We start from the raw sequence: 26,019 nt of genomic DNA, 5'->3' as shown, positions 1-26,019 counted from the left end.
AAACAGTATATCCCGTCCCACTCTCGCAAAGTTTATATAACTTTACACCGTACCTCGCTCGCTTGGACGGGATATACTGTTTGAAGTTCAGTCTACCCTTGAATAGGACCAGGGACTCGTCTACAGCCACATTTTTGTCGGGGGTATAAATTTCAGGGAATTTACGTGAAAAATAATTAATAATGGGCCTCAATTTATATAAACGGTCAAATTGGGGGTGCTCTCTAGGGGGGCATTGGGAATTGTCGGTAAAATGTAAAAATCTTAGGAGCCCAAAGTACCTGTTCCGGGGCATTATTTGGGAAAAAGCAGGGGTGGATATTACGGGATCTGTGCTCCAATAGGAGCGTATCGTGGGCTTTTTCACAATGCCCATCATAAGGGTCAGGGCCCAAAATCTTTTAATTTCATGGGAGTCAGTGGGGTACCAGGTCTGGCTTCTGTCTCCTTGGTCAGCTGCCTGACACTGGGCTGCATAGACGTTTGTTTGAGCTGCTAGCAGCTCAAAAAACTCGGGGGCAAACATTAAATGGAAAAATGACTTTGGCTCGCTAGCATCGATGTCACATCTGATGCCAGGAGTCGCAGTAAAAGCAGGGATTACTGGGTCTATCATATTTGGGGGCACCCAATTATATTTAGAGTCAGGCTCTCCACGCCTGGCTTTGGCAGATGGACCCTGGCCATCATCGTCTTCCTCTGACTCGTCATTATCTGACGCACAGCAGGATTCCTCAGATATTGGATCAATATCTGATGCAGTCAGAGTGGCCTCGGCGTCTGACGCGGTCAGAGTGGCCTCGGCGTCTGACGCGGTCAGAGTGGCATCGTCATCAGACTGAGTGAGGCAGTCATGAGCCTCCTCAGCGCTGAAGACATGTTGCGCCATTGTACCTACCTGGCCAATTTCTAAAACACTACACTATCCCCAATATATAATGTGGTTTTGCACTAAGCACTGCAGCTCTGCAAAACGAACTCTCTCTGTCTCTCTCTCTCTCTCTCTCTCTCCCCCAGTGTCGCACATCCGGCAGTAATGTCACTGACCCGGGTGTGGTTCAGTCCCCCAAGGCTAATGACACACCAAGTTGTTACAGGGGATCGGGCTGCAGAAAGCCAGCATGCTGGCTTCTGCTGCCAGGGGGGGGTCCAGGCTGTCAAACGACAGCCTGTTCTCCCGTGCAGCGGCAGGGATATGTTCCTGACGCTGCACGAAAGGCTAGACGTCCCGGTACGTCTATAGGGGATTGAAGGGGTTAAACCACAAAACCTATCATTCAATGACAGACGCGGATCTTCAAAACAAATATATGTATATCAAAGATTCTAGTATAATAATAAAGCTTGTATAAAAGTGCACTAGAAATATACACACACTAATTATACATATACACACACACACTAATAGACAGATATAGATACACAAACATCCCAAGATGCACTCATCCTTACATTGTATTCAATTCTACACACGAGATTTACACCTGTGGGAGCACACTAGAGCCACACCAGGGGCAAAATGCTAATACATTAGAAATTTAGGTACTTGTCACGATTACAATCTTCATAACCCTGTTACAAAAATTGAAGTGAAAATCTATATCACACACGGGAAAACATTCGTGTTATTGAAACAAGGTGAGTTATCAAAAACCAGGTTATACAGTATAAAAAGAGCAAATCCAATGTGGTAGAGGTGCTCTAGAATTACTGTTTATACACAAGACCTAAAAGTGTCCTGAAGCATTAAGACCTCAACTATATGAAGTTCTAGCATTAAAAAAACGCAACCCCCCCCCCCCGTATTACATCAAGTTAGTCTGGATATATATATATAGATAGATAGATAGATATATTTTAATCTGATTAGTAAAATTACACCTTACATTTTACATAGTCCTATCAGTGGGTTTAAAAAGTTTTGGAGCCTAATGAGAAAATTTTACATAGTCCTCCCAGCTCTCTTATTAAAATTCTCACCATGTCTCTTACATATGTGGTTTGCAGCCTCCAATTCAGCCACACTTTGAACGAACATTCCTGCCCATACTTTGTCAACAAAACGTTTCAGTAAACAAGATCACAAGGAAATTAAAAAGCTGCTAAAGACGTCACCGAGTATATACCACATTGTAGAAAGATAGGTTAGCATTCCAGAAATGAAAGAGATAAACAGAATTGCTAACAAAATATGTATTTTTTACTAGGTGCTGCAACACCAAAACACAGTATACAACATATAAAAAAAAAGTATCAAATGTACCAACATAAGTTATATTCATATAAGGACAGAAGAGGCAGACGCCCAGTGAGATCCCCCATTTCAGCTACATGCCTTTGTCGAAACAGGGATGACAAAAGAATCCACTACAAAAATTTTCTATGAAACACTAGTAAGTAATGAAAAGGGAATCCCCCCTTAATATTTTGCATTAAATCAAAGGAAAAAAAACATGTTAATTAGCCTTTATGATAACTACAGACAGGGCCGGCCCAAGGCAAAATGCCGCCTGGGGCGAATTTTAAAATGCCGCCCCCCCTTATCTACCCTTCCTCTCCTTCCGTCCCTCCCGCCCTCCCCCCCCATTATCTACCCTTCCTCTCCCTCCGCCCCCCCCTTGTACTTACCTTTCAGCAGTCCTGCGGCGAGTCTCCCTGTTCGGTCTCGGTGCCGGCTTGTAATGCTGAGCGCCGGAAATCTTCCGGCACTCAGCATTACAAGCCGGCACCGAGACCGAACAAGGAGACTCGCCGCAGAGGAGAGCGGGTACTGACAGCTTGGTAAGCGAAAACCACTCGGCGCCCCTTTCTCTCTTTCGCTTTTTTTTAAAAAAAGGGCAAGGGGCGGCAAAGTGCCGCCCCTTCAAAAGTGCCGCCTGGAGCGGTTGCCCCACTTGGCTCCGTTGTCGGGCCGGCCCTGACTACAGATGGACACTATTAAAAAAATTCCATTGTTTCAGCTCCCAGAAGGATTTTTTTTTTTTTAAATCATGTCTGACATAATAGCGCAGTGTTACTTAAGTTTTCAACTGAGCATTTCTAGTGACTCATGTTCAATATTTATTCTTGACAAATTGTTCAAACCATCTGTTCTGTTAAAGCCAGATAAAAAAATATTACCCATACAGACCCCAAAAAATAAAAATAAAATCGTCATTTGATTTAAAATAAAAGATTTTGATATCTTCACAGAAAATGTGGATATTATGGCATAAGTGTATCCATAGAACTAAATATCCGCTTTCATTATTTACACCAAAGATACGGCAGGCCAGATATCACTTTTATTACAAATATAAATGTCGCACAGCTAGTTATTAATTATAAAAGAAGTGATGAAAATCCCACAAATGCTATACAACTAAGTAAGCAATGTCATCACCACTGGGTAAATATAATGTTTCTGAACGTAGGATATCAATTATGGTTCATGAAATAATACTGAACGTCTGATAGACTTTTTAGAGACTGATTAAAAACATGAACAATGTGTAACGGCAGCAGGAGCAGGAGGGTGGCCCTGGGCTAATTATATATATATATATATATATATATATATATATATATATATATATATATATATATATATATATACACACATACACACACACACACTATGCAAATGCATATGGGGTGTTCTGAATTTGCAAGAGCGATCATACAAAACTGTAAAGGGACCACTCAGCTATTATATGCACTAAACTCCATCATACAGCGTTGCAGGATACAATAATGCTATATAAATGAATATTTCAATAAGTGGACTGTCCCTTTTAAAATGTAGCCGAAGACGTGGCATATACTAGTGTCCACTGGAATGAATACATACACACGCACACACACATATATATATATATATATATATATATATTACATATATATACACACACACACAGTTGCATAAATGTTTACTTTTCTGTAAAGCGCAGCGGTAAAAATTTGTGAACATAAGAACAAGCACATTTTTAGGTCTATTTGGAGAGAGAAAAAAGAACAAATAAATATTCAAGACTCAAAGCTTTATGATTTTGTTAGGAAAGGCAAAAAAGGAAGTGCTCTTGTTTGGCTGCCAATTAATCTGATTATACAGTCACTTTGTCTGAGCTGGAAAAGATGTTTATTTTATTGTAATCCCATGATAGGGACTGATACAGCCATTCTGCATCATTTTAACCCTTTGAGTGCCGGGGATTAGGGGACATTTACCCCTGCCAGGGGAAGAGCCAATTTGTTGGAGTTCTGTTCCATTCCACCCATTCTGTCTGGGTTATGTCTGTGAATATGTGAGAGAAGATAGCAGAGAGAAGACAAGAGAGAAGTTAAAAGACAGAAGAAAAAGATGCAAAAGCAGAAGTGGTTGGCAAAGAAGGTAGGGAAATATTTAGAGAGCGTGTGTAAGTGAACGTGAGCCCAGATATTTTGGAGTTTTTTGCTTAATTTTCATCCCATGGGGGGGGGGCGCTTTGGGTTTGTATAAACTGCCAAATTTTTATCACCGAGCACCAGAAGGTCATGTCACGCCAGTGCTCAAGCCCCGGCGGAAGTGCCAGGAGCAGCGGAGGTTGCCAGCCAGAGAGGAGGATCCAGGTCCCCGGCAGCCCTGCAGGAAAAGAAGAATGTTCTAGCAGGATTACAGTTCTGTTGCACTTTTGTTTTGTACTTAAAGCTCTTGACATTGAGTATAACAGAAACATTATATCATAAAAAAAAATATATATGACTCAAACCACAAGTAGGGCATTAAAAGCCAGAGGAATGTACTCCTAAGTATGCTTTTACAAGAGTATGTATGTCCCGTAAAATTGTGGGTATAACGCGCACAATTACCCTCTTTTCAAGAGTCATGAATGGAGGCAGGTATAATACCAGAGTTAAAATTTGTTATGTTGCAGGATCGCTCAACAATAAGAAAAAAACCATGAAGCAGCACAGCAGTTGCCGTTAGTTACACTCTGCAGATGACTCCTCTACCTCCTGTCAGACAGAAACAGACAGAGAGAGAGAGGGTCATCCAGGTCACAAGGTAAAAACCACACACATTATGATTAAAAAAAATGGAGATTTTTAAGTGGTGGGTGCATATTATCCACAGGCATTTTTTCCTAAAAAAAATGAGCACGAAGTTATACCCACGCATTATACCCGAGATTTTACGGCTCATAGCTTCCAAACTGGCCAAGCTCGCAGATATCAAAGAAAGGGTCTTTCTTCCACTGGCAGACATACACTAGATATTGGATTCCATTTTCTGAAACAACAATGACAGATGGCATGATCTATTTTTTTCATTATTGTTTTGTTTGTTTGTAGCTACTAATGATAATTCCGCCATATGAAACCTCCAAAATTGATGTCAACAGACACTCAGTCTTAGCCTTATCATGTTGCTAAGAACACAGATTTGGTTAACTTTCCTGTTAGGAAGCCTGTGACAAAGCATTGTTCATATTTAATAATCAACACTCACAATCCAATAACCACATGGTTCCAATATGTTTGTATTATTTGTCATTTGCAAATAATGTAGAAAATGCGCTATTATCAAACATGACCACTATCCAAGTGCCCCTGCCAATGACTCCAGCGATGCAGCTCACTTTAGAGAGAGAGGCTAACATTAAAATGCAGCAAACTCACAACATTTCCATTAAGTATACTTTGCCCACCACATCTGTCACTTAAATGTATTCAATTGAATATCTTATAATACAAGAAACACGTAAGTGGGAAAAGGAGTAGGAGTGGAAAAAAACAAGGCATAATTTTCTAGAGTAGGAATTTCACACAACAGCTAGATGTAAGTGAAATTTAAAATAATTGTCTGCTATCAGCCAAGTACAAAGATACCAATTATTTAAAAGTTGCAAGTCTACCTGGGATAAAAGTATATTAGAATCCTGGCACTGAAAAAAAAAATCCTTAAAGAGGATGTGTCAGTTATTCAGAATCTTACATTTTACAGTTCTTTGCACTTAACCAAGTCATTTTACACACAAAGATAAGCCATGTAAACATAAAAGCCACCTTACATTAATAGTATGGGGAAATGTTGTATATATTGTTTTTTCTAGGAGTCTGCATAATTATTTCTGCCTATTAAGTTATCCCTTATTTTTATGTACTTCTATGTATTTTTACTTACAAAAATATGATTTTTCACAATGGATATACTTACAGTAAAAGATAAACGTTCCCCTTCACTTCCATTTGTACACAGTTAACAGTAATACAAAATAAAGTCAAGTCCTGGCTATGGAATAAATAAGATTTGTAGTCTTTGTGCTTCCTGGCCCTCTTCTGCCTCCTCAATAGAAGAGTCCAGGCAGCACCAGGGAACACTGGTCTGCAAATATAGCTCGTACCCAATGTTCAAACCACATGACATGCGCTGTGAGTTGAACATTTAGGAGGAGCAAGATGGCTCTTCTCCCAACCAGCTCGGGAGAGAAGAAATAGCAGTTCCCAACTGTATAGTCTAATGTAGGCAGGAAACAATTCTGCATCTACATAGTGCCTGTTGGTGATAGGTACCTTTGGCAGATGTCCTCAACTGCAGTCAGAGGTCTAGTATGGGAAGAAATGCAATGAGAAACATTGCATGTTTCTCAAAGTGTCCAGTTATGTATTATAGGGTTTATCCAGCACCTCAGAGGCCAAAAAGTTCAGTACTTTATTTGGGTAAAGAAGATGGGTTATGGTCAAGAGTTGGATTGTGAACCCACAGTAAGAGCGAGAAGGGAATAGGAAATAAGTGCAATGGTCCCAAAGGTCTACAGCGAAAGGTGCCATCAGGTTTGTCCAGTCTTTCAGGGGCATAAAGAAAAAAAAAGCACAAAAGCCATAATATGTGGGCCAGTGATATAATGATTCAGGGATTTCAGTTCTACTCAAAGTACTCCAAACTCAGACAGGACTTTGCCCGAAAAAAAATCTAGCAAATACTATAAGGAATGTCTGAAATAAAGCAAACAGGGCAAAATATGAATTTTCATTATATTCCACCACTCAAACCAGGAGAAACCATCTATTTAAGTCAGATTTGAAATGAAACCCAAGGTATTTCATAGAGTGATTACAGCACTGAAACCAAAAGCTACTTTTAGATTATTCAAGATGCATTAGAATTTTTCAATTGGTCAGTTTATAGCATACATTTTGTAAAAATATTAGGCAGCACGAACAGAACAGAACGTATAGAATGTAAATTGTCTGCATAGGCAGCCTCTTTATGGCAAGTGGAGCAGTGACCAAAACCTCCAATATACGCTTTGACAAAGAATGTAGAGATAACACAAACAAAGAGAAAAGGTTAACTCACCAACTACTTTCTGAGTGGACTGGAAGGTGATGTGGACTTCTTGAACTGCAAGCCCTTTGAGTTAAGTTTAGTATGTGTAAAAGAAAGTCCTCTCTATCAGGGACAGAGTAAAGGTTGCAACCCAAAGTGAGCAGTTATAATAGTAAAATCAATGAGGTTTATTCACTAAAAAAACCAGCATAACCGTAGTTTCAGCTCCCTCCTTGACTTTACATACATCATAAAATGGTTAACCCCAATGAGCTTCTGCTACACTGACTGGCCCTGTATAACAAAGTAAAATCAGTGAAACTTCTACATTGAAATATGAATTATAGAGGGCCAGCTCAGTCTTTTGCTAGACAGACTTGTTAGCATTGGTCCTTCATGAATAGGAGCGAAATCTAAACTCTCTCGACAACTCTCCTTTTAGTGAATATACCTCACTAAGTTATTTAGTAGTCAACTTCTCCCCTTCTGTGGGATCCCAATAGATCCTAATTTCTATCCCAATAGAAATATTTTGGTGCTTGCCCAGCATGAATACATGTTCGCTGCCAGTGCCTGTGTACCAGCATTTGACTTTGATCAGGATTCAGGTGCTGGGTTTGTAACTGAGCAGTGTTTTTTTTTTTTAATGTTGCGCTAAGTGCTTGAGATACCAAGGCTGGCAAGCAAGAAGTAAAGGGCATTCATCAGGGGGGGATTGAGGCATGACAGCATCTTGAACATAGATGTTCGTGGAATCAGCATGATTGTACTTTCATTTATGATGTAAAGAGGAGATAGCTTCATTTTGTTTTATATCGCATTGGGTTTTCTTAAGACGTTAAAGCATTGAGGTGACAGGACTAAAACGCACTGAAATTACTCATTGTTATTGACTTCATGTATTATTCCTGAATCGTGCTGGATTCCTTTTATACAGTAGCTTTCAATGTTTTCTTTATTTTTCTAATTGAGTCCCAATGGGGGAAATCACTACATATATTTATCAAGCTGTTTTGTGTTAAGGCAAAATACTTGCTGGAAATTACCTGAGAAGCAAATATGCATTGAATATAAGCCCATCTCAACATGCTACTGTTGCTACCAGCACCGCAAGAGTGAAAATTCAAAGCCAAGGTGATTTGGCCAGGCTAGGTGTATACAATGACTCATTGCCATTATTGTTTCACATGTGTAATGCATGGTCTTTGGCAAAAGTATCACAAATGTACCACGTGCCAAGTGATGCTTTGATAATACAGCACACCCTGCATAACCGTATGTGGCTATAATTACAAGGGCATTTTACCATATACTGATACTAACCGTCATTCAGTAGCTTGCATGTTAAAGCACAAAATGGATTTCCATTCTAAAGAAAGGAAACATCAGGTTATACCGTTCACAATATTCTTAAACATTCTCATGCTATCGTGAAATCAGATTACGGCAGAATACTGCACAAACAAAAGTCACACATGATTTACACGTTTGATTTAACACTTAATTTTCACCTGGGCTACATAGAAGACATGCTTATTCTAGTTGTCAGATCATGTATTTGATTCCCAGAGGAAACAAAAAGCTTTCCAAATTACTTGTGTATAGAGGTTAAGAATAAGACGACAAACCTTTTGAACAAAAAACCCTGAAAACAAATATGTCTCCTTTATGGTTGTTTTCTTGCACAATATATCTAAACAAATATTAATCTATAATACCAGTACTCTCACCCTCCAAATGTAATATGATATAAACAAGGACTTTCACCATTTTGTTCAGCACAAAATCCACCCTGCTTTGGACTACTACAACCTAGAGAAAACTACCAAGGTGAATCAAACAAGACAGACTAGATCTACCGAACAGTCGTACAGATAATTAGGAAATGCCACAACGTGAACTTAAGCATACAAAAGACAACATAAACAACAGAGCACCCCTGTACTAACTTGAAAACACAGATAAAAACAACCCACTGGTGCACAATACTAATTAGCTTCATGCAAGAGAAACCACAGTCAAAATTAAGATCTCATGATGGATCCAACATTATACATGTGGAAAACTATAATACTCAATAGGTACAAAATCCTGCATTACAATCATCTTCCTTCTATAGACATTAGATTCAAACATCAACAGAACACAACTCCTAAACAAAGCTCCAAAGTTCTTGTAATATCGAGACAACAAACTTTTCTCATATAGTTGCCGATCTCAAAACCTCACCGAGCGCATTCACCAGACACAGCACTTTGGTGAACAAACCCAATGTAAGATGTTCTCGCACACCATACGTGGGTTTTCCCATCCTTCAAGTGCAAGTGGGCTAGGAACGCACCCCACACACCAACATGTAACAGTGCCTTCCTCCCCTTTTGTGATTTGCTGTTTTTTTGTATATAATGAATATTTTCTGTCTTTTTTGACATGTATTATAGGTTTTGTTTTATTCAGACTATGCTGTTAAATTATGTATTTAACAGCATATGTGTTTTTGAAAAAACTAATAATATTTGGAAAATAACTCAATATAGACAATATAAGAATTAAGGTTTTAAATATATTATATACGCTGCTCAAAATAATAAAGGGAACACTAAGATTACACATCCTAGATCTGAATGAATGAACTAATCGTATGACATACTTCCATCTTTACATAGTTGAATGTGCTGACAACAAAATCACACAAAAATTCTCAATGGAAATCAAATTTATCAACCCATGGAGGTCTGGATATGGAGTCACACTCAAAATAAAAATGGAAAACCACACTACAGGCTGATCCAACGTTGATGTAATGTCCTTAAAACAAGTAACAATGCCCGTATGACCTCCCTACAACGCCTGGGCATGCTCCTGATGAGGTTGCGGATGGTCTCCTGAGGGATGTCCTCCCAGACCTGGACTAAAGCATCCGCCAAATCCTGGACAGCCTGTGGTGCAACGTGGCGTTGGTGGATGGAGCGAGACATTATGTCCCAGATGTGCTCAATCGGATTCAGGTCTGGGGAACGGGGGGGCCAGTCCATAGCATCAATGCCTTCCTCTTGCAGGAACTGCTGACACACTCCAGCCACATGAGGTCTAGCATTGTCTTGCATTAGGAGGAACCCAGGGCCAACCGCACCAGCATATGGTCTCACAAGGGGTCTGAGGATCTCATCTCGGTACCTAATAGCAGTCAGGCTACCTCTGGCAAGCACATGGAGGGCTGTGCGGCCCCCCAAAGAAATGCCACCTCACACCATTACTGACCCACCGCCAAACCGGTCATGCAGCAGAACGTTCGCGACGGCGTCTCCAGACTCGGTCACGTCTGTCACATGTGCTCAGTGTGAACCTGCTTTCATCTGTGAAGAGCACAAGGCGCCATTGGCGAATATGCCAATCCTGGTGTTCTCTGGCAAATGCCAAACGTTGGGCTGTAAGCACAACCCCCACCTGTGGACGTCGGGCCCTCATACCACCCTCATGGAGTCTGTTTCTGACCGTTTGAGTGGAGACATGCACATTTGTGGCCTGCTGGAGGTCATTTTGCAGGGCTCTGGCAGTGCTCCTCCTTGCACAAAGGCGGAGGTAGCGGTGCTGCTGCTGGGTTGTTGCCCTCCTACGGCCTCCTCCACGTCTCCTGATGTACTGGCCTGTCTCCTGGTAGCGCCTCCATGCTCTGGACACTACGCTGACAGACACAGCAAACCTTCTTGCCACAGCTCGCGTTGATATGCCATCCTGGATGAGCTGCACTACCTGAGCCACTTGTGTGGGTTTTAGACTCCGTCTCATGCTACCACTAGAGTGAAAGCACCGCCAGCATTCAAAAGTGACCAACACATCAGCCAGGAAGCATACGAACTGAGAAGTGGTCTGTGGTCACCACCTGCAGAACCACTCCTTTATTGGGGGTGTCTTGCTAATTGCCTATAATTTGCACTTGTCCATCAGTGTTGCTTCCTGAGTGGACAGTGTGATTTCACAGAAGTGTGATTGACTTCGAGTTACATTGTGTTGTTTAACCCCTTCAATCCCCTATAGACGTACCAGGACGTCAAAAAAACGCATATTAAGAAACCTCTATGGACGTCCCGGTACGTCCTGCCCTTCTTGCAGCCTGGACTCCCCACTGACAGCAGAAGCCAGCATCTGCTGTAACAGCTGTCACATTTCAAACTGCCAGATCGCGCGATCGGGCAGTTTCAAATGCGCGATCGGGCAGTTTCGGGCAGGGGGGTCGCGGGGGGGGGGGTGTTAAGAAACCATGTCTCTCACTCCCCCTGCCGTCCTGAAACAGAAAAGCAGAAAAAAAGTTTATTCATTTAGAAAATAATAGTAAAAAAAATCATTAAAATAATTATAATTAAAAAAAGAATAATGTCACTGGCATGTTCAGGAGGTCCCTAAGAGGACCTCTAACCATTTTTGTGTAAAAAAAAAAAAATATATATAAAAAATAAAATATTAAAAAAATAAAACCTTACATCCCATTGCCCTAGCATAACATCTAGCCAGTATAACCCTCCTGCCCCCGTTCACAACCCCCAAACCCATTAAGCCATAGGCATAAAAATTATACAAAAAAAAATGTACACCTTATAGTATGCTCCCTGGTGCTGGGAAAGTATGGAAAATCTATATAAATTAGGTATTTCTGAAATCAGGACACCTGAATTGATAAATTTGGAGGGGATTTTCCATCACTTTACCTAATTTTGTGAGGATTCAGAGGGAAAATGTAAAAAAAAAAAATAAAAAAAAATATCAGTTTTTTTTCTAATTTTACTAAATTTCTCATTCTAAATTTTCAGCTAATCATCCAACTATGGTATCAAACGAAAGCTCTATCTCTCCTTGAAAAAACAATATATAGTTTACATGGGTACACTATTCACAGGAAAAGAGAATAATCTCTGAACCGACATAGCGCAAAAATGGCAAAATTGCTCCGGGCTTTGAGGTACTTTGAAGGGGTTAAGTGTTCCCTTTATTATTTTGAGCAGTATATAAATTAGGTATGAACCACAATCTTGTTTTTTAAATTTAAATAAAGTCTTAAGGTATATGTTTCACCTAAGAACATCTCCATAGACAAATATATTTTCCTACATAGAAATTGGTGCAGGCATTCTTGTTTTATCACCTCTTTCTTAATTTTCTCCCCTCCTGCCTACACCTACTAAACTAGGCAGTATACGTATGCTTTATTCTAAAAGTATATATTTTTTTTAAACGTACAGTATGTATAGAGGGTGGTAACAGTTTAAAATACATCTAGGAAATGTTATCTTTAATCTATCCTCAGGATTTCTATGCAGTTTTTTAGGCTGTTGAAGTGAATCACATGCATAAGCCATGTAAGATGACAAAGGCTATGTTAGTAAACCTCCGATCATGAAGTGGAGAGAGAGATAGCAAATTGTCAATTAAGTTTCTGTTGGCATTCTGTTGAGGTACTTTGTTTAAATACATTTGTTTTTTGTTGGATCACTGTGAAATACAGTTACAGTGTTAGCCAATATTAGATGCAGATGCATTACGAATTTACTTTAAATAAGTCAGAGGAAGTATTCCACCTAGCAGGCATATGCTACGGTGGAATCAGATAGCAATGCCACAAAATATAAGTGAGATTTTGATGCTTGGCAGTTCAGCCACAACATCCAGCATGACCTCTGATACTGCTAGGCCTCCAATTAGAAAGGAAAAGTAAAACCTTGCCCATTAAAAAAAAAATAAAGCATTAAATATGTAAGTAATATATACTGAACAATGCAGCGATGATATAGTACACAACTCGGCTTGCAACAACACTGTTTAAGTACTGAAGTATTGTCACGTAAGGGGAGCCAGACATCACGGGAGATCCATGGTGCCGGATGAGGTGAAGCTGAGCACTATGAAGACTAAATGGGTGCAAGCCTGTGCTCACAGAGAAAACAAGGAAACAGACACCCATGGAAAAGTTTTCCAACGCGCCTAACACCAGCTAGCTAGGCACATAACACTAGGTGCCCTACTGACTCCACAACCGTACTGAAAATAAAGAAAAAAATACTATTAGAGTACTGTCTCAAGTACTTGTAGGAAGTGCATCCTTCCATCTATTCCATTTCCAAAAGCTCCCATTGGCAATCCATGAATTAAGCTGGATGTGCTACTAGGTACTTGCAGAAAAAACTAACTGTTTGTGATGAATAGCGACAAAGCGCACACGCACTGATGAATGCGTTATAACATACAAGGAGAGACCTTTATTGAATAAAATGTCCCCTATACATAGACAGTTATTATAGTTGTGTATGTTCCTTTGTTCAAGTTACTTTCATTCATTATACCTTTATTGAATAACATGTCCCTTATACATAGACAGTTATTATAGTTGTGTTCCTTTGTTCAAGTTACTTTATTGTTTTGATCAAAACTTTGCTGAGGAGCGCTGTGTCAAGAGCAGATGCAGCCAGTCAAATTTAGGGACAATGAGGATGTGTATGTTAACAACCGTCCATAACAATTGCACTGTTCCCTATTTCTGTCAGAGACAAAGCTCAGGTACTTGGAAAACAAGACTGCATCAAAGTCTGTTACAGTCATGTGGGAGAAGTTGATTCTCTTTTCCCCCCCAAATATATCTTTAATGGTATATTTTACGCATACATATTGCTACTGAAATTCAATTTTATTACCACCATAAGAGGTAGAGGTTTGTATTTTCTTGCACAAAAAAATTGCAATGATGCAACTTTAAGCACTGCTTACTTTGGCATTTATGCCAAAAAGACTGCTCAAAATGAAGACTATTGGTTATATATGCCGATATGCCTACATTTTTAGAAAAATAATCTGGGGTTCTAAATCAAATGCATTACAAAGTAGTCATGGCACATCCATTACAAAGGGATTTACCGTTACCCGTAGTATCATTGTACTGCGGGATGGCGTCCTATTCTGGCCAAGACATCTAAGAGAACATAGCACATTATATGTGTTAAAACAGGCACAAAAAATTGTGTTCCCGCAAATTGGTCGTAGGAGTGAATGGATTTGTTGATAATAGACTGCAAAAAAAGTAGCAAAATGGCCCTAGCGAAATAATCTGGGCTTGGCTTCTTTTACTTTTTTGTATTTATTTACTTTACACACAAATATTCCATTGCCTGGCTTTGAAAACAGAGACTTCTATTTAAATTAGAAACCCATCACGGCAACTTTTAAAGTTGTGATGGTCACCTTTTAGAGGCAAATCTTAGGCATACAAGAAATCAAGACAGGTAAATTAATATTTGTCTTATTCCTTTGGCACCTATACAAGAGGTGTCCAATATACACTTATATCCGTGTATGTATATATATATATTATATAAAGTGTGTGGGAACAGTAAATAAAAGAAATATAAAAACTGCTCTAGTGTAAAGTAGTTCTGGCGCTTAAAGTGTTATCATGTGGGTGGTTATTAGTGAGAATGGAGGTGTTTGTACAGATACTTGGGCCCGTAGCATAATGGATTGCAGTGTAGGAAGCAATAAAGAAAGAAAACCTTAGCCTGGAGATACCTATTCTACTCTAACAGCCATCATAGGGCTATTTAAAAAGACAACTGGAACTTGTTCCCTGAATGTGAAAGCAATCCTTTCTCTTCTTCCTATCCTGTACACTACTCACTGTTGGTTCATTTCAATATATGCTACACTCTATGGGGGGGGGGGATTTACAACAAGAGGAATAGTCATAATAACAATCATAATAAAAAAGAGTAAATAAGACTTTTTAGACCCAAACTGAACCAGGTAACTAATAGTACGCTTGGGCGCACTAAAAACTTAGCTACCCACAGAAAAGTTTTAAAAACAATGGTGAGCTGGCTTCGGGGATTAAAGATAAAGCCACAAGTATTTTTGTTAAATGATCCATCTTCAAGTTACAGCGATAAATATTTTCCAGTTGTGTTATTAATACAGGGCACAGTCCTTTGCACATGAACTTTTATTGACTTTGAATAATTTAACATACCCTCAACCTGAATCCTAAAGAAAGCATCCTTCCTCCCCATTTTCAATACCTCCACATTACACCCAGTACAGTTTAAATCGTCCCTCTCCTTCAATCTCATTCCCTCTTCAATCTTCAACTACATTGTAAGTTTGCAAGAGGTCTCCATCTGGACCACTATGTTTTATCATTGGAATCTTACTGTCTATTTGCATACTGTCAACTCTAACATTACTGTTAATTTTCACTCTTATTGTAATAGCACTAGGGAATCTACAGGCGTTCTAGAAATAAATAGAATGTAATTCATTACTCTAGACAGAGTGCATGGGTTGGACGTATTCTCAGATAGAGACACAGGTACAGTATGCGTATCATGCTAGTATTTTAGAAGTAATGGCTAAAGTTTACAGCACTGCTAGCTAGGGCTGCAACTAACGATTATTTTAATCGATTAGTTGGCCGATTATTTTTTCGATTAATCGGATAAAAAAATGCAATTTTTTTTCAATTTAAAATAATGTAATAAAAAAAACGTACAATTTACACTTTCATCTCTTTATTGCAATGGCTTCTCTCTCTCTATTAACCTTCTTATTTTACTGACATAATAAAAGCTACAAGAACCCAAACACTTTCTCAAACTAGGTTTTAATACAAAGTTATTAGTAAATATTAATTCATGTTAACTATTTTTCATATTTAATAAAAACTATGAGAAGAAAGCCTTGTTTAAATTTTTTTTTATTTACCAAACTGCTCCCGGTTATGCACATCTGACCCCCAGCTTGCCACTCTGCCCCCATATATGCCTTATACCTCTTATATGCCAGATTCCACTGTGCCCCCTGATATGCCACTGTGCCCCCGATATGCCTTATACTCCTTATATGCCAGTGATATGCAACTGAGCCCCCTGATATACCTTTTACCCCCAGATATGTTTTATTCCCCTCTGATATGCCTAATAGATATGCCTTATACCCCCTATATGCCCAGAAATTCATAATACCCCCCCATACACCACTATAACTCACACATATACCACTTTGCCTCCTCCCCCCTCCCATAATCCACTCTGGCTCCTCCCCCTCCCATACTCCACTCTGGCTCCTCCCCCTCCCATACTCCACTCTGGCTCCTCCCCCTCCCATACACCACTGTGGCTCCTCCCCCCTCCCATACACCACTGTGGCTCCTCCCCCTCCCATACTCCACTCTGCCTCCTGTCAGCAACGGAGGTTCACAAGACACCAGGGAGCCGGGTAGAGAGGCAGAGTGGCGTATGGGAGGGGGAGGAGCCAGAGTGGTGTGTGGCTCCCATACACCCCTCTGACTCCTCCCCCCTCCCATACACCGCTCTGCCTCTCTACCCGGCTCCGTTACTGACAGGCACTTTCACTGCAGCTTCATAGAAGCCTCAGCGTAAGTGAAGGTGAGTAACGGAGGCTGTCTGTGCGATGCAGACCCCCACCGGCTGACAGAGAGGATGATTCTCTGTCAGCCGGTGGGGGTCTGCACGATGCACACAGCCATCCTCCGTTACTGCCCTTCACTTACGCTGAGGCTTCTATGAAGCTGCAGTGAAAGTGCCTGTCAGTAACTGAGTTGGGAGAGAGGCAGAGCGGTGTATGGGAGGGGGGAGAGAGACGGAAGTGATAGACCGGCCGACAGTGAGGGGAATCCAGGTCCCCTGCAGCGTTGCGGGGGATCTGGATTCTAGTGTTATAATCCGATCTCTGTTTGAGGTCGGATTATATAAGGAGAGGAGTTTTTCAGAGCATTTGCTCTGAAAAAAAACTTTTTATAATCGATAAAAATCGATTCGATTAATCGATAATGAAAATCGTTGACGATTTTCATTATCGATTATTATCGATTAGTTGTTTCAGCCCTACTGCTAGCTTTGCACCCACTCACAATAATCACACCTTGAATATGACAATTTGTTCCAGGAACCATTTATACAAAGGTTTTTTTACCCCTGAAATGAAGTTTATTGGAATATATAACATCAGCAACATTTGTCATATGTCATTTACCTGCAACGCTTCTACAATGCATTCCCAAGCGGCCATCAGCAAAATGCTATTACATATTTATGTATTAACAGTAGGTTCAAACGACAACTATAATAATACAATCTCTGAGATGTCAAACAGAATCTTAGCCAACTTGTTATGCACAAGTATTGACGCTTGCAACTCACCATCAAGATTGTGTGTGTGTGTGTGTGTGTGTAACTTCTGCTGCTACTCCTAAAGTTATTTAAACAATGCACTATGGCAGGGGTGTCCAAGTTTTTTCTGCAGTGGGCCACTTCATCAGAATTGTATACGTGCGAGGGCCGCACTCATTTTTCACTGAGAGAAAATATGGCCTTTAATAAGATATGCAGATTAAAATAAAGTAAATGACACAAAACCTTTACTTTTCCTCTCACTGATTACTGGTTTTTCTGGGCCTACAAATTCAAGATTCTGGATAAGTAAAAATAAAATAGTTCTATTTATTTTAGCGATGCACTAAAATGAAAATTCTGGACCATAACCGAAAATTCAGGGTTCACTTAGCCGAAACTGAAAGTGACCACCCCCCCACATACTTTTAATAAAAGTAACTTACACACCAAAATTGTACAAAAAAATTATATATTATGATTGTTCACAGCAATCTCAGGCAAACCCAGATTCCAGCATGTACTGGTTGGCTGGGCATTGTATTTTTTGTCCAATTTTAGTGTGTAACCACACTTTTATTAAAAGTAACACACCACAATTGGACAAAAAAATCAACAATATGACTTGGCATGATAGGAGTGTGATTGCTAACAGCAAACACACTCTTTTTATACACAGGCAACCAGTGAATGCTGGAACCTAGGCATGATGGGACTGTGATTGCTGTTAGCAGATTGCTGTTAACAATCACACTCCTATCATCCCAAGTCAGCCAATACATGCTGGTACAAGGTGGCTGTAAGTGCAGACCCCATACTGCTGGCGGCATCAATACACAAGGGGGACAGCTAGCCAGGTTTCAGCATGTACTGGCTGACTTGGCATGATAGGAGCGTGATTGCGAACAGCAAACACACTCTTTTTATACCCAGGCAACCAGTAAATGCTGGAACCTAGGCATGATGGGACTGTGATTGCTGTTAGCAGATTGCTGTTAGCTGTTAGCAATCACACTCCTATCATCCCAAGTCAGCCAATACGTGCTGGTACAGGGTGGCTGTAAGTGCAGACCCCATACTGCTGGCAGCATCAATACACAAGGGGGGCAGCTAGCCAGGTTTCAGCATGTACTGGCTGACTTGGCATGATAGGAGTGTGATTGCTAACGGCAATCACAGTCCCATCATGCCTAGGTTCCAGCACTTACACATCCATGCTATCACACACACACTCATTCATTCACAGATTCATTCCCTTAATCAGACAGTCATTCACACAACCTACCCCACCCCCTTACCTGCTCTACAGCTCTCGATGCCGCTCACAGACTTCAGCAGGGGGCGCGGCCTCCCTCGTTCTCCCCACAGAGGAGGCAGGACTGGAGCAGAGAATAGACCCTCCCACAAGTAAGCAGCAGGGCTCTTGTGATCCTGGCTGCCGATCTCACGCGGGCCGCACCTCGAGGTTCCGCGGGCCGCATTTGGCCCCTGCGCTATGGCAAATTTAGAATTGTATAAATCTAGTACACACTTTGATTTGGTGATCAACGCTTACCTACGATATATTATTTACATTTGCATAAAGACACACTTAAATGTGTCAGTAATATAGAAGAGCATGTTTAGATTAAATAGCACATCCATAAAATATACTTTGGCACTGTATCTTTGTTTTACGTTACATTTCTCCAAAACCTTTACAGTAATTGACAGACAACAAAGGACAAGGATCAGTTGAGCTAAAATCTGTGAAGATGAATGCCATGCAAAATGTCCATGTTGCTGGTATTGAGAAATAACAATAGGTCATCTAGCTATCAGGTAGATGGGGGGTGTTTGGTACCTGTACGTTTGTAATACCATGGCGGTCGTGATCACCCCAGAGTTAACAACGTATAAGGTAGTATAACAACGTGAAATATTAAAATATCAGGCAGGAGTTTGCTGTTGCGTCTTACGACCCAGCTCATTAGTGTCGTAAAGCTCCTGGGTTACACCCCCCCCCCCCCCCACCAAAGGGCATCTCCAAGAGGCAAAAGGATGATGAATCAAATTGTGTTTCATTTCTGGTGGGTCCTGCCTGCCTGCCTCCTGGCAGCACCAGGTCTCATGTGTATCAGCACCTGGTCCCAGAGCAATCTCTCCTAGCTCAGGGGCTAAACCACCGAGTACAAAAGACTGCTAAGCAGGCTAAGCGTCCATCAAACTGAAGTGACTGAGGCTCCTTGCAGTGTTTTACACAGAAAAACTTGGCAGGAAAGGGAAAAGGCTACATTTCTGCAAACACAGCAGAGACATAGAAGGAGATAGAACATCTGGTAGAATTCACGTTTCCCATTTCTTCTTCCCCAGAACACTGAAATCTGTACAACACAGCAATTTGTATCCAATAGGTGCCTTTAATAAAGGTTTCTTTTTTTTTTTTGTTTTTAAACTACCCATACACTGAGTCTAAAACTCATACCCCATATTTTTAAGGATAGAATGAATAAATCAAACCTACAAGGTTAGCTTGATGATCAACAAAAAGACAACTGGGGATTTTCATAGAGAAAAATATATTTTTAATAGAAAAACCAAAGTGTCAATTTGAATAGCGAGAACCAATGATGCTTTTCAATGTAACGACAGTTGTGTCCCATTTTAAGAAATTGAACTGTCCAGAGGCGTGCGCATACCCACACACCCCCTGAAAAACTCTTCCCCTATACTGTCACTAAACAAAAATATTAAAATGTAGTAAATAAGTTCACATGTTGATGTATGGGAAATCTCTTAATCATTAATATTTTCCCTTTTAGAGCGAGTTTCACTGGTCTGCTGCCAGAACTATACATCCATTAAGGGATTAGATTGACTTGAAGCAAGAACGCTTCCACGAGTTGCTAGCCCAGATGAGAATGGATCAAGTGGCACAAATGCTATGGAGTATCTTTTTGCAGTCAATGAGTACTTTGCACGGCAGATGGCAAACAGCAAGAGTATAGCAGTCCCTACTACATTTTTTTTTTTAATAATAATACATAGTTCTTCAATTGACCCAACAGGGTTAATTTTTTGAGTTAGTGGGGAATGTGTTAAGTTGGGGTTAAAAAAACGAAAAAAAATACACTTAAATGAAAATGATATAGCCATATAGATGTGTTTTCTTAAATCAAGGCATGATAAATATATGTTTGGTATCTCTCCCATTTGTTCTAGCTGTGTATAATTTATATAACGGTAGGACTGAATAAATGTGTTTTGCTATTTTTTCTCCACTTTAAAATGTTAATTCTAAAACAAAAATTCTCACATAAATGAATATGGTTTGCTCGATTATAAGACGAGGTTTTTTTCAGAGCAAATGCTCTGAAAAATACCCCTCGTCTTCTAATCGGGGTCGTCTTCTAATCAGACCTCAAATAGAGGTCTGATTATGAGACCAAGATCCAGATCCCCCGCACCGCTGCAGGGGACCTGGATCCTCCTGTCTCCCACCCCACACACACACACTTACCGGTGCTTCCTGCTGTATTGCCGGGGCAGCGGGTTGACGTCTAAGCGATTCGCGTAGACAACGTCCGCTGCAGCCGGAAGGAGGTGTGGCTAGCAGCAGGGGTTGTCTGCGTCCGTCGCGGATACCTTCCCCGACTGTCAGAGATCAGGGGAACTCTGATCTCTGACAGCCGGGGAAGGTATCCGCGACGGACGCAGACAAACCCCCGCTGCCAACTCCACCTCCTTCCGGCTGCAGTGGAAGGAGACGTCAACCCGCTGCCCCGGCAATACAGCAGGAAATTGGAAGCCCGGTAAGTGTGTGTGTGTGTGTGTGTGTGTGTTAAATGGGGGCATAGGGCATTTCTGGAATGCCTTATACCCCTATATGCCACTCTGGCACTTAGGGGGTTAAAATGCATATTATGGGGCAGAGTGGCATATAGGGAGGTATAAGGCATTTCAGGAGGCATAGTGGCATTAAGGGGGCATTTAATAGAGCACTCTGCCTCCTGAAATGCCTTATACCTCCCTATATGCCACTCTGCCCCATAATATGCCTTTTAACCCCCTAAATGCCAGAGTGGCATATAGGGGTATAAGGCATTTCTGGAGGCAGAGTGCTCTATACAATGCCTTTTAACTCCCTTAATGCCACTCTGCCTCCTGGAATGCCTTATACCTCCCTATATGCCACTCTGCCCCATAATATGCATTTTAACCCCCTAAATGCCAGAATGGGAAATAGGGGTATAAGGCATTTCTGGAGGCAGAGTGGCACATAGGAGGTCAAAAGGCATACCATGGGGCACAGTGGCATATAGAGGGTTAAAAGGCATATCATGGGCCACAGTGCCATATTGGTGTGGCAAGCCTTGGGGCAGATGTGCGTAACTGGGGGACAGGTTGGAAAATACAAGGAAATAAAAACAAAAAAAAATATTTTTCTCAATCATAGCTTTTATTTAAAAAAAATAGTTTACATGAATTAACATTTACTGGTAAAACTTTTTTTCCTTTAGGGTCGTCTTATATTCAGGCTTTTTCTTTTTTTCCTAAGTTAATATTCAGATTTTGGGGGGTCGTCTTATAATCAGGGTCGTCTTATAATCGAGCAAATACGGTAAATCCTCAAGCCCCAAAAAACAATATGTCATTTATACGGGCACACTGCCTTAGAAAAGTGAATGTGCATTCGTTCCGTCTGAGAAAAGTGAAGTCTTTCAGCAACTGAACCACTTAGGGCTCATTTTTTCTTGCAATACACCTAAAAGCTTGTCTTAGTGCAAACGCTTTTTGGAGCAGGAGTCTAAATAATGTTATGATTTCCCTTCGTTCAATGTCCAAGGCAAACATGAGGCTATATTTATCAACATTAAGCCAAAATTGCGGTCAAAAGGTGTCACGCGATCATCTGTGTTAACGGAGGTCCACTGATGATTAACATAAGCATTAACATCAATAGGAAAAGCACATTTATAAGTATTTCAATCTTCCAAAGGCAGAATTCTTGCAAGAACACCACTCGGTAAACACCAGTTGGTAAAGTATTTTAAGAAGGAAAAAAAAAACAGTACTTGGCCGCAAGGAGAAGCTGAAGCCCCCTTCTCCGTGGCCAGTCTATTCCAACCACTGGCTGCTTAAACATTGAAATCAATGGGATACTTTTGCAAGAGGGAAACCATGTTAATCTACAAATGGCCTCTTGTTTCACATGCATTATTGTGTATATGATGGCCTTTTAATTATTCAATAGAACATCAACTCTGGGAATCCTGCAAATCGGAGAGAAAGGGTTTAATTCACTAAACTAGACGTTTCCAGGAAAGTTGAGGCTTAAATGTTATTAAAGGGCCGAGCGAGCATCTCGTGCATAAAGGACTGAGCAGGCCATGCATAATGAAAAATGAATAATTCAATCAATGGGGTGACTTTCAAGAAATATTGATTTAACTATGAATTATGTACAATCAAGTCCTACGTGGAGAAGCTCGCTGAGGTTAGCCCATCATAAGGTATAACGAAGTCGGTGGGTTGTGACTCCAACTCTCTTGCAGACTTGCGGAGACGCACTGGGGTTGATGAGGCAGCACTGGAGATGTAAGGCCAGCGGACGCCTGGCGGCGTAACTACGGCTGCCGGGGAGCTGGGCATGACAGGCCGCACGCTACGTTTTTATGGTCGCATGGCAGTGCCAAATCTGCTGAATGGAGCATTCGCCCGGGGTGTGCCAGATGGCCAATCCGGGCCGGCCCCAAACTCCGACGCAGATTAGCCATCAAAAAGCTATACATGCAGCTGGGATTTCAATAGTTTATTTATTACATGCCCCATTAAAAAAATCTATTGTTTTCCGGATGTTGCTCGAGTTGTGCATAGACACTTCCTTTTATATACATTACCAAAGTTACCAATGACACAACTGGGGCAATCACGATGTATGTTTACTAGCCCTCATCACTTATAACACAGATGTTGTTATCCTGAATATCTTGTGGCTGCCACGGGGAAATAAATCACTCATGCTCTTGAACTACACACTTACCTTACATTCTGTTTTAACCCATTTTGTTATACAGTCATTAAAAAGAAAATTAAACTTGTTCTAACAAAAACAGCTGGTTGACGTCTACTAGTAGTACTCAAGTGTCTTGTTACAGCGTGACATCTTTCACAAGAGGGCATTCACTGCCAAAAAGTACAGATAGGACATAAAAGGTAAACCTGGGCACATCCCCTAGTTAATTACGCATAGGAACGGTGATCAGACAGACTACATACATTGACATAAACGACCATGATCTATACAGCCAATGATACACCACATGAAATACAGAGGAAATTGGTTTATTTTTTACTTTTTTTCCAGCCACATCGAATGAAGAAAACAACACGAAACATCTTTGTACACGAAGGACAGACATTTCCTCGGCTGAACAAACTGCACATAGCTTTATACTTCAAGTGTTACTTTTAAACAAGAGAAGCGCACACTTCACATTATACCGGAGGGGAAAAAAAACCACAAAAACAGTGAAGCCAATCAACGCAAGCTTTTCTCGAGGCATTCGGAAATGTACTTTTCAGGAAAAAAAGGGTCTATTCACTAAAGGAAGGGTTGGCAGGAAAGTTTGTCGGAAGGGTTTGTTTTATCTATACATTATGAAGATGCAGGATGGCGCAGCATAACGTATAGGTTAAATCAGCATTCTTCAAAGCCTTATACATTGAATTATGCATTATACAGGGCCAGCCCCTTTATCTTCCGCAACTTGCTTAACATGAACAGCGCAACTCTCCCTTTAGCGGATATAGCCCAAAGGGACTTAGATATCTGAAATGCTTGAGAACCTACACACAAAATAGACAATATTGGGAGATCTTCCCCGTTCGGTATGGAACATATCTAACATGAGAAAGCATGATGATTTCTCACTCTAAAGGCAAGCGCAGATTTATTAAACACACAACAATATATATATATTTTATATGAATAATCATTTTAACACCTAGAATAACAAAGTGCAAGGAATTATACGATTGTATTAATGGTAATGCTGTCTCTCGTAAAATGCAAGTATTTTTTTCACATAGAGCAAAAAAAAAAAAAATATTTTAAATAATAAGTCTAATTACATACTTCTGGTGCCAACGGGCAGAGCCCGAGGTGGCAGGCAGTTGAAATATTAGCCTGAAGTGATCTTTTTTTAAAGCATGACACGCAAACTTTAGCAACCCAAATAATTCGACAGACGTAACGTTTCTTAACTGATACTACAACAGATTCCGCAACGTACACGCGTTACTTTATTCTCATCACGGGCAATCTTAACATGCCCTCCTGGACAGCAGGACACACATGAGAGAATGCCAGTGCGTTGGCAGGGTTACCCACCTATCCCCCTCTTTTCTCTGGGATAGTGGCAACCCCACCTGCAGGGGTGAATAGTCACCATGGGACCAGTGTCACCAGGCAGCATGCATGTCCCCCCATTCGGGAGAGGTCTGGTCACTCTGTGCCTGCCAGCCCTGGCACCAGCTGTGGGAAGAGGACGCTGACAGGACTTATGCTGTAACAAGTGGCAGGGCAGGAGATGAGTAAAGCCCGGCACCTGGGATGCTAGCTGCAGCGACTGACACATGCCAGGCAATGGGGGGGGGGCTAATGAGCCATTATTTGGTCGGCCAGGTGGCACAGATCAAGGGCTCGGTGGGATGTAGTGACAGGCCTGCTGCTCACTCTGCCTGCCCCAGGCCGCCCCTACTGCTGCCTCCTCCCCCTGGCCCTGCAGGAGGAGCAGCCTTCACTCCTGTGCAGGTGCTGGCCTCCACCTCCTCTTCCTCCTATACCGAGGGGGGGGGTATCTGCTAATGAGCTGCCCACTGCCCGTGTATCTCCCTTCGCAGCCTCCCCATACACCATCCTGTCCCTCCAGAGCCTGGAGCTTCCCTTACCCGTGCAGCCCGGGTGATGCTCAGGTCCTTCATGACCTCCTCGAAAGCGGCCGTCTCCTCTGCCTGCTTCTGGTTGTGCAGGGCAATTTTTTCACTGAATTTCCGCGGATTGTTTGAGGTCGCCATCTTCCCTCCTCCTCCTCCTCCTCAGGATGCGCGCTCCCGTTCTGGACCTGACGTCGCACGGTACGAGGAAAGGGAGAGTACGGAAAGTGCGACGTCACGACTGGCACTGCGAGCGCGCTCCCGACTGCCGTCCCGGGATCGAAGGGACTTGGTGTGTGTGCCCTATAATAAAACGAACATATTGTGCTGCTATATAACACTACGGGTTGTGCGTGATCCTGACTGGGGATGCAAAGCGTGATTTATATAGCTGTAGAAAGTGGGTGTTTACCTATTTTAATGTACATTAATGAACATTGATATACCTCTTAGGTTCGGATAATAATTTAAGGTCAAATATAAAATTATAAACATAATAATATAATAAGACATACGGTAGTTACCTGTATTTGCTCGATTATAAGATGAGTTTTTTTTCAGAAAAAAATACCCCTCGTCTTATATTCGAGGCTGTCTTATAATCGGACCTCGAGTAGAGGACTGATTATAAGACTAAGATCCAGATCC

At 41.2% G+C, this 26,019-nt stretch overlaps 1 protein-coding gene across 2 annotated transcripts in view; it reads right to left on the bottom strand.

Moving 5' to 3' along the window:
- Window positions 1-25,515, bottom strand: part of LOC149280871 (CREB-regulated transcription coactivator 1-like) — a 99,301-nt gene extending 73,786 nt beyond the window's left edge. The window contains exon 1 of one of the 2 annotated variants that reach the window (XM_089500014.1): window positions 25,387-25,515. In XM_089500014.1, the coding sequence (XP_089356140.1) occupies window positions 25,387-25,512 (126 nt within the window). In that variant the 5' untranslated portion in view covers window positions 25,513-25,515. The remainder of the gene's footprint in view (window positions 1-25,386) is intronic. The other variant, XM_089500013.1, reaches the window with a different exon arrangement.
- Window positions 25,516-26,019: the final 504 nt, after the last annotated feature.

This window comes from Sceloporus occidentalis, unplaced genomic scaffold, assembly GCF_023333645.1.
Source record: "Sceloporus occidentalis isolate IW3139 unplaced genomic scaffold, rSceOcc1.0.p SCAF_145, whole genome shotgun sequence".
In the NCBI taxonomy this organism is placed as follows: domain Eukaryota; kingdom Metazoa; phylum Chordata; class Lepidosauria; order Squamata; family Phrynosomatidae; genus Sceloporus; species Sceloporus occidentalis.
Note: the sequence above shows the minus strand (reverse complement) of the source record. Positions and strands in the feature narration are given on the sequence as shown.